General features: G+C 47.8%; 1 protein-coding gene across 2 annotated transcripts in view; it reads left to right on the forward strand.

Moving 5' to 3' along the window:
* XRCC1 (X-ray repair cross complementing 1) overlaps window positions 1–14,684 on the forward strand; it is a 36,209-nt gene that overhangs the window by 6,639 nt on the left and 14,886 nt on the right. The window contains exon 3 of one of the 2 annotated variants that reach the window (XM_017885883.1): window positions 9,245–9,355. The exons of the other annotated variant lie outside the window; for it this stretch is intronic. Within the exon in view, the coding sequence (XP_017741372.1) occupies window positions 9,245–9,355 (111 nt within the window). The remainder of the gene's footprint in view (window positions 1–9,244; window positions 9,356–14,684) is intronic. 2 annotated transcript variants of the gene reach the window in all.

Below are 14,684 nucleotides of genomic sequence, written 5' to 3' on the forward strand. Positions count from 1 at the left end.
TTTTTTTTTTTTTTTTTTTTTTTTTTTTTTGAGACAGGGGCTCACTCTGTCACCTAGGATGGAGTGCAGTGTCACCATCTCAGCTCACTGCAGGCTCAACCTCCCGGGCTCAAGCGGTCCTCCCACCTTAGCCTCCTGAATAGCTGGGACTACAGGCATGTACCACTTCTCCAGGCTAATTTTTTTTTTTTTTTTTTTTTTTTTTGAGACGGAGTCTCGCTCTGTCGCCCAGGCTGGAGTGCAGTGGCCAGATCTCAGCTCACTGCAAGCTCCGCCTCCCGGGTTTACGCCATTCTCCTGCCTCAGCCTCCGGAATAGCTGGGATTACAGGCGCCAGCCACCTCGCCCGGCTAGCTTTTGTATTTTTTAGTAGAGACAGGGTTTCACCGTGTTAGCCAGGATGGTCTCGAACTCCTGACCTCGTGATCCGCCCGTCTCAGCCTCCCAAAGTGCTGGGATTACAGGCTTCAGCCACCACGCCCGGCCATCCAGGCTAATTTTTGTATTTTTTGCAGAGATGGGATCTCACTGTATTGTCTAGGCTGGTCTTGAACTCCTGGGCTTAAGCATTCCTCCTCCCTCAGCTTCTTAAATCCTTAGGATTACAGACATGAGCCACTGCGCCTGGCCTATTGTTATTTCTGTATAGTATTCTGTTGTATTGAGATAACTATTATGGTTTTATTTATTTATATTTGATTTTTTTTTTTTTTAATGGAGTCTCACTATGTTGCCAAGGCTGGTCTTGAACTGTTGATCTCAAGTGATCCCCCAACTTGGCCTCCTGAGTAGCTAGGACTATAGGTGCACACCACCACACCCAACTAATTTTTTTTTTTTTTAAGCTTTTTGAAGACAGCTTCCTGCATAGCTGGGATTACAGGGATTACAGACAGAGCCACAACCTGGCCATTGTGATTTTATTGTATTTGCTTTCTGAATGGTATCATATGCATATAGTGCGAAATTCAAAAGGGGCAAAAGGGTATACGCTAAAAAGAAAATCTCCCCTCACCCTTTCCATCCCTCCCTGCTTGCTTTCCAACTCCTGCTCCCTCATTCTTCTCTCCTGATGCAACCAGCATTAGCAGTTTTTTTGGGTGGTCTTCCTGGGTCATTCTGTACACATACAAGCATATATACCTACCCCCTCCATCCCATTTTAAAAAATGCATAGTATATACACTGTTCCCTTGTGTGTGTTTTTCAAGTAACAGTGTATTTTGGAGATGCACACTGCATAAATTTCTACCTCATTCATTCATTCATTCATTCATTTATTTTGAGACAGAATCTTGCTCTGTCACCCAGGCTGGAGTGCAGTGGTGCACATGCCACCAGGCTTGGCTAATTTTTGCATTTTTGGTAGAGATGAGGTTTTCCTATCAGGCTGGTCTTGACTTCCTGACCTCAAGTGATCCTCCTGCCTTGGCCTCCCAAAGTGTTGGGATTACAGGTGTCAGCCACCGTGTGCGGCCTACCTTATCCTTTTAAATGATGCATAAGATTGCATTTCATGGCCGGGCGCAGTGGCTCATGCCTGTAATCCCAGCACTTTGGAAGGCTGAGGCGGGTGGATCACGAGGTCAGGAGTTCAAGACCCGCCTGGCCAAGATGGTGGAACCCTGTCTCTACTAAAAATATAGAAGTTAGACAGGCGCGGCGATGGGCGCCTGTAATCCCAGCTACTCGGGAGGCTGAGGCAGGAGAATTGTTTGAACCCAGGAGATGGAGGTTGCAGAGAGGTGAGATCATGCCACTGTACTCTAGCCTGGGTGACAAAGCAAGACTCTGTCTCAAAAAAAAAAAAAGAGAAGTTTGCATTTCATCAATGTGGAACAATTTTTTAGCAATATATCTCTCAGGAACTTTGCCCTCCTGTGCCATGTTTCTTTCAGGAACAGTTAATACCGTGAACTGTGTCTCCCTGAGGAAGGTGCATGCACACGAACTCAGGCCACAGATGATAGTCATGTTATGTCCTTATCCTCACAGCTGATATATACTGAGCACTCATCTCTTATTTTGAGATAAAATTCACATAAGATTTACTGTTTTAACCATTTAAAGTGCACATTTCAGCCGGATATGGTGGCTCACACCTGTATAATCCCAGCACTTTGGGAGGCTGAGACAGGTGGATTGCTTGAGGTCAGGGGTTCGAGACCAGCCTGGCCAACATGATGAAACCCCGTCTCTACTAAAAATACAAAAAGTAGCCGGGGGTGGTGGCGCGTGCCTGTAGTCCCAGCTATTCGGGAGGCTGAGGCAAGAAAATCACTTGAACCGGAAGGCAGAGGTTGCAGTGAGCTGAGATCGCACTGCTGCACTCCAGCCTGGGCAACAGAGCGAGACTCTGTCTCAACAAAAAAAGCAAAAATAAATAAATAAATAAATAAATAAAGTGCACATTTCAGGTTTTTTTTTTTTTTTTTTTTTTTTTTTTTTTTTTTTTTTAGCTTATTGACAATGTTCTTCAACCATCTCCATTCTCTAATTCAGAATATTTTCATCACTCCAAAAAGAAACACATAACCATTAGCAGTCACTTCTTATTCTCTCCCCATTATTGCCCTTGGCAACCACTGATCTACTTTCTGCTTCTCTGGATTTGCTTATTCTGGACTTATAAATGTATATGTGGTCTTTTACACTTAACCTTGTTACACTTTGCATAATGTTTCTGAGGTTCATCCATGTTGTGGTATATATCACAACTTCATTGTTTTTTAATAGCTGAATGATATTCCATAAATATATTGTACAATGTTTATCCATTCATTAATTGATATACATTTATTGGGTTGTTTCCATGTATATATAAACTTTTTTTTTTTTTTTCGAGATTGAGTCTTGCTCTGTTGCCCAGGCTGGAGTGCAGTGGTGCAATCTCGGCTCACTGCAACCTCCACTTCCTGTGTTCAAGCAATTCTCCTGCCTCACTCTCCCAAGTAGCTGGGATTACAGGCGCCCGCCATCACGCCTGGCTAATTTTTGTATTTTAGGTAGAGAAGGGGTTTCACCATTTTGGCCAGGGTGGTCTTGAACTCCTGACCTCATGATCCACCCTCTTTGGCCTCCCAGAGTGCTGGGATTACAGGCGTGAGCCACTGTGCCCAGTCACTTTTTTTTTTTGATGGAGTCTCGCTCTGTCGCCCAGGCTGGAGTACAGTGGCATGATCTTGGCTCGCTGCAACTTCTGCCTTCCAGGTTCGAGTGATTCTTCTGCCTCAGCCTCCCGAGTAACTGGGACTACACGCACATGCCACCATGCCCAACTAATTTTTCTGTTTTTAGTAGAGACAGGGTTTCACCGTGTTGCCCAGGTTGGTCTTGAACTCCTGGCTCAAGTGAGCCACCTGCCTCGGCCTCCCAAAGTGTTGGGATTACAGGCATGAGGCACCACCTGCAGCCTCTATGTATAAACATTTTATCAGAATTTTAAAAGTATTTTTTTACTTTTTTTTTTTGAGACAGAGTCTCGCTGTGTCACCCAGCCTCCTGAGTAGCTGGGATTACAGGTGCACACCACCACGCCTGACTAATTTTTTTAATTTCATTTTTTTATTTTTTGAGACAGAGTTTCACTTGTTGGCCAGGCTGGAGTGCAATGGCGCAATCTCGGCTCACTGCAACCTCCACCTCCTGGGTTTAAGAGATTCTCCTGCCTCAGCCTCCTGAGTAGCTGGGACTACAAGTGTGCACCACTACGTCCAGCTATTTTTTGTATTTTTAATAGAGACGAGGTTTTTCCATATTGGCCAGTCTGGTCTCGAACTCCTGACCTCAGGTGATCCATCCGCCTCAGCCTCCCAAAGTGCTGGGATTACAGGAGTGAGCCACCGTACCCGGCCACGCCTGGAGAATTTTTATATTTTTAGTAGAAAAAGGGTTTTACCATATTGGTCATGCTGGTCTCGAACTCCCAGCCTCAAGTGATCTGCCTGCCTTGGCTTCCCAAAGTGCTGAGATTACAGGTGTGAGCCACCGTGCCCAGCCTGTTGTTTTTTCTCTTGAGACAGAGTCTCACTCTGTCACCTGCCCAGGCTGGTGTGTAGTGGCTCATCTCAACTCACTGCAACCTCCACCTCCCAGGTTCAAGTAATTCTCATGCCTCCTGAGTAGCTGCGACTATTGAGGTGTGTGTCACCACAGCCAGCTAACTTTTTGTATTTTTGGTAGAGACAGGCTTTTGCTATGTTGGCCAGGCTGGTCTTGAACTCCTGGCCTCAAGTGATTCTCCCACCTCCACCTCCCACAGTGCTGGGATTATAGGCGTGAGCCACTGCTCCTAGCCAGGAGTTTTTTTATATATGAAGAAGAAATGTCAGGGAGTGCCTGTGCATGTTTAAAGTAAAAATAGTTATATATGCAGTAGGAATCGTTCATTTAAAATACAAGCATCTCCATCCTACCAGATTTAGGAGTCATGCTTAATATTGTGGGAGGGGTAAAGATGTTGAGTTTGACTCAGGGATGGAAGGAAAGGAGTTGAGAACAGTGGTGGTATTGGACAGTGCTTTGCAGTCAGGCAGTTGGGTCCGAAGTACTCTGCTAGTTATTAGCTTGTGTGCCATGTAAGCTATTGATTTAACCTGTCTGAGCCTCAGTTTCCCCATCTGTGAAACTGGAGTCGTAACAGACCCTTCTACTTAAAGTGGTTTTGAGGCTTCAGTGATGCCCGGTGCATGCTTAGCCAAGTGTGGTGGACAGAACGGTGGCGCTCAAAAGATGTTCACGTCCTTGTCCCCAGAACCTGGAAATATTTTAATGGCCAAAGGAGCTTTGTGGGTTTGATTAAATTAAGGATCTTGAGATGGGGAGAGTGCCCTGGGTTATCCGGTGGACCTCATGTAACCCCCAGAGGCCTTATAAGGGAAAGAGGGAGGCAAGAGAGCTGGAACCAGAGCTGTGAAGATGCAAGCAGAGCCTGGAGTGATGCCAGCGCTTTCAGCGGCTTTGAAGACGAGGAAGGGATTGTGAGCCAAGGAAGGCAGGTGGCCTCAAGAAGCTGAAGATGCAAGGAGACACATTCTCCTCTAGTGCTCCCGGAAGGAAGGAACGCAGCCCTACCGCATCTAGATTTTAGCTCTGTAAGACCCAGTTTCAGACTTTTGACCTCCAGATCTGTAAGATAACAAATTTGTGGGGTTTTTTTGGGGGGGGGATGGAGTTTCGCTCTTGTTGCCCAGGCTGGAATACAGTGGTGCGATCTCAGCTCACTGCAACCTCCGCCCCCCAGGTTTAAGCAGTTCTCCTGCCTCAGCCGCCCGAGTAGCTGGGATTACAGGCATGGGCCACCACGCCTGGCTAATTTTGTATTTTTAATAGAGACAGAGTTTCTGCATGTTGGTCAGGCTGGTCTCGCACTCCCGACCTCAGGTGATTCGCCCGCCTCAGTCTCCCAAAGTTCTGGGATTACAGGCGTGAGCCACTGTGCCTGGCCAAATTTGTGTTGTTTTCAGCCACGAAGTTTCTGCTAATTTGTACAACAGTAACAGGAAACTCATACACCAAGCACTTGGCACATGGTGAGAATCTGAAAATGTTAGCCATGATGATCCTCTTGTGACAGATGGGACACCCAAGCAAGCATCAGAGAAGGGGTTCAACAGGGCCACCTGGTAAGGGAGGACAGAGCCGAGTTACAGCTTAGTAACTCTTGAGTAGTAACTTCTGCAAACGGTCGCTGGGGGCGTCTTCTGTGTCTGTCTCTCCATCCATCGGGAATGCACTAGAAGCCTGCTGTGTTAATGATATTCACAGCTGACATTTATATAGTGTTTGCTCTGTGCCAGGCAGTATTCCAGGCACTTGGTATGTTATTTCTCATTCTTGGTATGGATTTGAATGTTCTCAACAACTTGATGAGGTAGGCGTTGTTACTGTCCCCATTTCACAGGTTCAGAAACTGAGGCATACGGGGTGAAATGAAACCATTTGCTCCAGGATCACACAGCAGGAAATCAGCAGAGCTGGGAAGGATCAGACACTGTTCTTGGCCTTGGGGACACAGGAGGGAGCAACTCAGACATTGTCCTTGCTCTCGTGGAGCTTAAAAGTCTAGCAGGAGGCCGGGTGCGGTGGCTCAAGCCTGTGATCCCAGCACTTTGGGAGGCCGAGACGGGCGGATCACGAGGTCAGGAGATCGAGACCAACCTGGCTAATACGGTGAAACCCTGTCTCTACTAAAAAATACAAAAAACTAGCCGGGCGAGGTGGCGGGCGCTTGTAGTCCCAGCTACTCGGGAGGCTGAGGCAGGAGAATGGCGTGAGCCCAGGAGGCGGAGCTTGCAGTGAGCTGAGATCCGGCCACTGCACTCCAGCCTGGGTGACAGAGCGAGACTCCATCTGCAAAAAAAAAAAAAAAAAAAAAAGTCTAGCGGGAGAGACAGATGCTAGACAAATACAAACAAAAAAGATGTAACTGTGTAACATCAGGCAGTAAACATGAAGAAAAGTAAAGTCGGGTAGGGAGATAGAGAGTGGCACCGGGTAGGGGGCGAGGTAGGCTACTTATGGTCTGAAGTGACATCTGAGTGGGCACCTGAAGCACAGAAGGCAAACTTTTACCCAGCTATGGGTATGTTTGAGAGAAAAGTGGTCCAGAGAGGGAGATTGGCAGGTGCAGAGGCCCTGAGGTGGGAAGGAGCCAGACTGTTCTTGGCACAGAAGGGAGGCTGTTGTGGCTGGTGAAGAGTCACAAAGCCTGGCCAGAGGCTAAGCAGTCAGACTGGGACTTCTTGTTTTTTTTTTTTTTGCTGTTGTTTTGTTTTGTTTTGAGACAGAGTCTCGCTCCATTGCCCAAGCTGGAGTGCAGTGGCACAATCTCGGCTCACTGCAACCTCCGCCTCCCGGGTTCAAGTGATTCTCCTGCCTCAGCCTCCCCAGTAGCTGGGATTACAGGCGCTCACCACCATGCCCGGCTAATTTTAATTTTTGTATTTTTAGTAGAGACGGGGTTTCACCATGTTGGCCAGGCTAGTCTCAAACTCCTGACCTCAAGCGATTCACCTGTCTCAGCCTCCCAAAGTGCTGGGATTACAGGTGTGAGCCACCGCACCCGGCCCAGACTGGGACTTCTCATGAGCCCAGGCAGCACTGTACACTGCCCAGGGCCTAGGGCTCGGAGTGGCGGTGGAGGCAGGGGAGTCAGTAGGAGGTCTGCCGGCCTCAGCCTTAGGCAGGCCCTTCCTCCAGCACCATCTTCGTTCTCCAGCACGTTAGTGGTGTGATGGAGGAGCATGCATGGACTGTCGCCAGCCTTTCTGGGTTCCGGTCCGGCTTTGCCACCCACCAGCTGTGAAGTTACATAATCACTTCCTGCCTCCGTTTGCTCATGTGTAAGATGCAGATAATTATAGCAACTGCCTGGCAGAGCCGTTGCAGGAGAGTAGATACATGTATTATTAGCAAGAGTCTGGCACACCAGGAGCACTGAGTGCACTCGGATGTTGGCCGCAGTTGTGGTTATAGTTGTTAATTCTGTGTGTCATCTCAACTTACTTTGGAGAGAGGGTAAGTTTTTTTTTGGAGACAAGGTCTCATCACTCTGTCGCCCAGAGTACAGTGATGCGAGCACGACTCACTGCAGCCTTGACCTCCCCTGGCTCAGGTGATCCTCCCGCCTCAGCCTCCTGAGTAGCTGGGACCACAGGTATGTGCCACCATGCCTGGCTAATTTTTGTATTTTTTGTAGAGACAAGGTCTGGCTATGTTGCCCAGGCTGGTCTTGACTCTCGGCTCAAGTGATCCTCCCACCTCAGCCTTCCAAAGTGCTGGTTATACAGACGTGAGGCACCGTGCCTGGCCAAGGAAGGAGGGTTGTTATGACCATCTTCCCTTTTTGCACGTGAGGAAACTGCCTCACAGAGATGTTGACTATGTCACCCAAGGTTGTACAGGTTGGAAATGGCATTGCTGTATTTGAGCCCAGGCCTACCTCACCCCAAGTCCAGGCTCCCTCCTCCCATACAGTGGTGTTCCTGTTGATAGCAGTGTGCAGGTGATGTCTAGATGATCTGACAGGGAGGCAACAGAGCAGATTGGAGCATCTGTCATCACCACGGGTGGGAGGAGAGGGCAGTGTAGGGTGGTGGACTAAGTACCTTGTTTTTTTGTTTTTTTTTGAGACAGAGTCTCGCTCTGTCAACCAGGCTGGAGTGCAGTGGCACGATCTCTGCTCACTGCAACCTCTGCCTCCCAGGTTCAAGAGATTCTCACGCCTCAGCCTCTTGAAGAACTGGGACTACAGGCATGCGTCACCATGCCCGGCTAATTTTTATATTTTTAGTAGAGAAGGGTTTTGCCAGGTTGGCCAGGCTGGCCTCAAGTGATCCACTGCCTTGGCCTCCCACAGTACTGGAATTACAGGCTTGAGCCACTGCACCTGGCCTAGGTACCTTTGAGAGTTGCAATAATGTGTCATTCTAGGATCCTAATAAAAGAGCCTCAAACTGGAAGGTAGGACACTTGCCTCAACCTAACTGCCTCCCATGCCCACATGGCTTTCTGCATCTTCATCTGTCAGACAGGAATGGCAGATCCTTTGAGATGAGGCCTCCTATAGGTAGCTCTTTTCTTCTTTCAACAACGAGTTGTCGAGTACTGACTAATAATACCTCCTGACTGACAGCGGTTAATTGCCTACTCTTCACCATGCCCTGTGGCCATTATTTATGTGCATGATCCTAGGTATGGTGGTCATTCCCATTTTACAGGTGAGAAAACTGAGGCTCCAAAAGGTTAACTGGCATGGTCATACAGCTAGTGTGCAGCAGAGCTGGGATTCAAACCCAGGAACTAGTGGTGAGCAAGACTGGACAAAGCCCCTGCCCTCAGGGAGGTTTCCTGGAGTCCTCTGCAATTGTGGGTGAGGGGTGACATGTGCTGTTTGTCTGCATGATGATTTGAATAAAGTTATAACTCTGACAAGTGCTTACCAAGGAGAGCTCCATGGTGGCGTGTGATAGGCTGACGTGGTGGAGTCTGGAGAGGTCAGGGAAGCAGGTATGTGTGGGGTGGGGGCGTATGCATTCATTCAGTGACTGTTTTGTCGATTCCTGCTCCATGCCATACCCTGTGCTGCGTGGAGGGGACACATGGCACCAGTCAACCCTGGTGTGCCCCCTCACAGAGTTGATGTTACAGGGACATGGTGATCTCAAGGAGATTCATCCTGAGGTCCCACAGTGAGCCCAGGGGCAGAACAGGCACTGACAGCGGCCTCTCTCTCTGCCCACAGTTGGAGAAGGAGGAACAGATACACAGTGTGGACATTGGGAATGATGGCTCAGCTTTCGTGGAGGTGCTGGTAGGCAGTTCAGCTGGAGGCGCTGGGGAGCAAGACTATGAGGTAAGCAGGGCTATGAGATTGATCCCATACTGACCTCTGCCCCTCATGCCTGCATCACCGTCTCCCCCAGGGGCTGGGCCTGGGAAGACATGGGGCAGATGTGAGTTACACCTGATTGCTGCCCTCTGGAGGATCACCAGTGTACGGAGGAGACAGAAGGCAGACACGGGGCGGTAAACTGCACATCAGGGAGGAGAGCAAGTTTGGATTGTGGCTTAAAATGACACAAATGTATTATCTGACTGTTCTAGAGGTCAGAAGTCTAAAATCACTCTTACTGGGCTAAAATCTAGGTGTGGGCAGAGCCCTGTTCCTTCTGGAGGCTCTAGGGGAGAATCCATTTCCTTGCCTATTTCAGCTTCTAGAGTCCATCTGCCCTCCTCAGCTTGTGGCCCTTCCTTCATCAAAGCCAGCACTCCTGTCCCTCTAATGCCTGCTTCCATTTCCATTGTCACTTCTCCAACTCTGACTCTCTTGCTTTCTATTTTTTTTCTTTCTTTTTTTTTTTTTTGAGACAGAGTCTCACTCTGTCGCCCAGTCTGGAGTGAGTACAGTGGCGCAATCTTGGCTTACTGCAACCTCTGCCTCCTGGGTTCAAGTAATTCTTCTACCTCAGCCTCCTGAGTTGCTGGGACTACAGGTGCCTGTCACCACGCCCTGCTAACTTTTTTTTTGTATTTTTAGTAGAGACGGGGTTTCACCATATTGGCCAGGCTGGTCTCGAACTCCTGACCTCCTGATCTGCCCGCCTCAGCCTCCTAAAGTGCTGGGATTACAGGCGTGAGCCACTGCACCCATCTTTCTTTTACTTTTATTCATTTTTTTTTTTTTTTTTGAGACAGGATTTCATTTCTGTTGCCCAGGCTGGAGTACAGTGGCATGATCTCAGCTCACTGCAATTTCTGCCTCCAAGATTCAAGTGATTCTCCCATCTCAGCCTCCCAAGTAGCCGGGACTACAGGTGCACACCACCACTCCTCGCTAACTTTTCTTATTTTCTGTAGAGACAGGTTTTCACTGTGTTGCCCAGGCTGGTCTCAAACTCCTGGGCTCAAGCGATCCACCCACCCCAGCCTCCCAAAGTGCTGGGATTATAGGCATGAGCCACCACACCCAGCCTTCCTTTCTTATAAAGACCCTTATGATGACACTTGACCCATCCAGATAATCCAGGGGCATCTCCCGCGTTTCAACACCTTCAAGTTCATCACATCTGCAAAGTGCCTTCTGCCACATTTCCAGATTCAGGGATTAGGATGTAGACATCTTTGAGGAGCTGTTATTCTGCCTGTCTCCTGTGTTTTCTTCTAGAAGCTTTCTATTTTTTTCTATTTTTAGATTTTCCATTTAGATCTCTGTTTCATCTCAAGTGAATTTTTGTGTATTGTGTAAAGCAGGGGATAAGGTTTATTTTTTCTGTATCTTTTTTTTTTTTTTTTGAGATGGAGTCTCGCTCTGTCGCCCAGGCTGGAGTGCAGAGGTGCAATCTTGTCTCACTGCAAGCTCCGCCTCCCGGGTTCACGCCATTCTCCTGCCTCAGCCTCCCGAGTAGCTGGGACTACAGGTGCCCGCCACCACGCCCGGCTAATTTTTTGTTTTGTTTTGTTTTGTTTTTTTGAGACGGAGTCTTGCTTTGTCGCCCAGGCTGGAATGCAGTGGCCGGATCTCAGCTCACCGCAAGCTCCGCCTCCCGGGTTTATGCCATTCTCCTGCCTCAGCCTCCCAAGTAGCTGGGACTACAGGCGCCCGCCACCTTGCCCAGCTAGTTTTTTGTATTTTTTTTAGTAGAGACGGGGTTTCACCATGTTAGCCAGGATGGTCTCGATCTCCTGACCTCGTGATCCTCCCGTCTCGGCCTCCCAAAGTGCTGGGATTACAAGCTTGAGCCACCGCGCCTGGCCTAATTTTTTGTATTTTTAGTAGAGACGGGGTTTCACCGTGTTAGCCAGGATGGTCTCCATCTCCTGACCTGACCTCGTGATCCATCTGCCTCGGCCTCCCAAAGTGCTGGGATTACAGGTGTGAGCCACTATGCTTAGCCCTTTTCTGTATCTTTTTTATGTGTTTGTTGACAATGCTTATTTATTTTATTTATTTTGAGACAGAGTTTCACTCTGTTGCCCAGGCTGGAGTGCAGTGACATGATCTTGGCTCACTGCAACCTCCATTTCCCAGGCTCAAGGGATTCTCCAGCCCCAGCCTCCTGAGTAGCTGAGACTATAGGTGTGAGCCACCATGCCTGGCTAATTTTTTAAAAAGATTCGGCCAGGCGTGGTGGCTCACACCTGTAATCTCAGCACTTTGGGAGGCCGAGGCGGGCAGATCACAAGGTCAGGAGATCGAGACCATCCTGGCTAACACAGTGAAACCCCATCTCTACTGAAAATACAAAAAATTAGCCAGGCGTGATGGTGGGCGTCTGTAGTCCCAGCTACTGGGGAGGCTGAGGCAGGAGAATGGTGTGAACCCGGGAGGCGGAGCTTGCAGTGAGCCGAGATCGTGCCACTGCACTCCAGCCTGGGTGACAGAACGAGACTCCATCTCAAAACAAAAAAAAATTTTTGTAGAGATGGGGTTTCCCTACATTGCCTGGCTGGTCTTGAACTCCTGAGCTTAAAGTGATCCTCCCACCTCAGCCTCCCAAAGTACTGGGATTACAGGCCTGAGCCACTGCCTGCACCTGACTGACATTTCAGTTTTTGACTGAAAATACTTTAAAAAAAAAAAAAAGACTTCCCTTTTCTTATTGAATCATTTTGACTCCTTGTTGAGAATTAATTGACAATATGTGTGGGTTTATTTCTGTACTCTCTTCTCTGTTCCATTGATATATGTATTTTTCTTTATGCCAATACCAAACTGTCTCTTTTTTTTTTTTTTTTTTGAGACGGAGTCTCGCTGTGTCGCCCAGGCTGGAGTGCAGTGGCGCGATCTCGGCTCACTGCAAGCTCCGCTTCCCAGGTTCACGCCATTCTCCCGCCTCAGCCTCCGAGTAGCTGGGACTACAGGCGCCCGCCACTACGCCCGGCTAGTTTTTTGTATTTTTAGTAGAGACGGGGTTTCACCATGTTAGCCAGGATGGTCTCGATCTCCTGACCTCGTGATCCACCCGCCTCGGCCTCCCAAAGTGCTGGGATTACAGGCTTGAGCCACCGCGCCCGGCCTAAACTGTCTCTTTTTTAAACCATATATTTCATTTTATTTGTTTGTTTATTTATTTATTTATTTGAGATGGGGGTCTCACTCTGTTGCTCAGGTTGGAGTACAGTGGGATGATCTCAGCCCACTGCAACCTCTGCCTCCTGGGCTCAAGTGATCCTCTCTTTTCAGCCCCCCAAGTAGCTAGTGGGAGTCACCACGCCCAGCTAATTTTTAAATATATTTTGTAGAAACGGGGTTTCACTATGTTGCCCAGGCTGGTCTTGAACTCCTGAGGTCAAGTGATCCACCTGCTATGGTCTCCCAAAGTGCTAGAATTACACATGTGAGCCACTGTATGTATCTGGCCTACTCTTTTGTTTTTTGAAACCAGGTCTCACTTTGTCACCCAGGCTGGAGTGCAGTGGCACGATCTCAGCTCACTGCAGCCTCCCGGGTTCAAGTGATCCTCCTGCCACAGCCCCTCAAGTAGCTGGGACTACAGGCTTGCACCACCATGCCCAGCTGATTTTTGTATTTTTGTAGAGATGGGGTTTTGCCACGTGGCCCAGGCTTGTCTCAAATTCCTGAGCTCAAGCAGTCTACCTGCCTCGGCCTCCATATAGTCTTCATTCATATTCCCCAAAGGTAACAGATATGTACATATTTTTTTTCTGAACTGAGAGTAAATTATGTGCATGATGCCCCTTTATCCTTGAATACTCCAGTGAGTATTTGCTAAAAGCTGAGACATTTCTTACTTGACTACAGTGCAATTACAAAGTTAGGAAATTAACATTGATACAGTGCTATATCATCTGATCTCAGACTTTCTTCACATTTTCTTCATTGCCCCGATAATGTTATTTACAGCAAAAGAAAATGCAGAATCATGCATTGTGTTGATTTGTCACATCTCCTTGGTTTCCATTCATTAAAAAGAGTTCCTGTGACGGCCAGGCACAGTGGCTCATGCCTGTAATCCCAGAACTTTAAGAAGCCAAGGTAAGAGGATCACTTGAGCCCAAGAGTTAGGGACCAGCCTGGGCAACATACTGAGACCCCATCTCTATTAAAAAATAAAAAGAAGGCCTGGTGTGGTGGCTCATGCCTGTAATCCTAGCACTTTGGGAGGCCACTGCGGGTGGATCACTTGACCTCAGGAGTTTGAGATCAGCCTGGGTAACAATGTCAAAATGCTGTCACAGAAAGAAAGAAAGAAGCTGGGCATGGGTGGCGCACACCTGTAATCCCAGCACTTTGGGAAGCCGGGGTGGGTGGATCACCTGAGGTCAGGAGTTCACGACCAGCCTGACTAACATGGAGAAATCCCATCTCTACGAAATACAAAAAAAAAAAAAGATAGCCAGGCATGGTGGCGCAGGCCTGTAATCCGAGCTACCTGGGAGGCTGAGATGGAGAATCGTTTGTACCTGGTAGGCAGAGGTTGCAGTGAACCGAGATCACACCATTGCACTCCAGCCTGGGCGATAAGAGTGAAACTGCATCTCAAAAAAAAAAAAAAGGAAGGAGGGAGGGAGGGAGAACGGAAGGAATGAAGGCTCCTGTGACTTTGGGTCTGTGCCTTTGATGTTTTTGAAGAGTAGAGGTCAGTGATTTTGTCAGATATCACTTACTGTACAAAATATATGATGTTTCCTTGTGATTAATTTAGGTTGCACACTTTGGCCAGAATACCACAGAAATGATGTGTAATATACAGTTGATTTTGTATATTGACTTCTCATCTTGTGACCTTCACTTACTAAACCTTGTAGTTTGTCTAGATCTCTTGGGATTTTCTGCATAGACAATCACATCATCTGTGAAAAAAGATAGTTTTCTTTTTTCTTTTTCTCACCTTATCACACTGACTAGTGCAATGTTGAATAGAAGTGGTGGAAGTGGACATCCTTGCTTTGTTCCTGATCTTAGGGGGAAGGCGTTGAGTCCTTCACCATTAAATATGGTGTTAGCTATAGGTTGTTTGTTTTTTATAGATGTCCTTTGTTAGGTTGAGAAAATTCTTTTCTATTTCTGGTTTGTTGAGAGCTTTTTTTTTTTTTTATGAATGTGTGTTGAATCTTATCAAGTGCTTTTTCTGCTCTACAAGGTACATTTTAACAAATGAAGCTTCTGACCAGGTGCAGTGGCTCATGCCTGTTATCCCAGTGCTTTGGGAGGCCAAAGC

Source organism: Rhinopithecus bieti, unplaced genomic scaffold, assembly GCF_001698545.2.
Source record: "Rhinopithecus bieti isolate Rb0 unplaced genomic scaffold, ASM169854v2 scaffold_15643, whole genome shotgun sequence".
NCBI classification, from domain to species: Eukaryota; Metazoa; Chordata; class Mammalia; order Primates; family Cercopithecidae; genus Rhinopithecus; species Rhinopithecus bieti.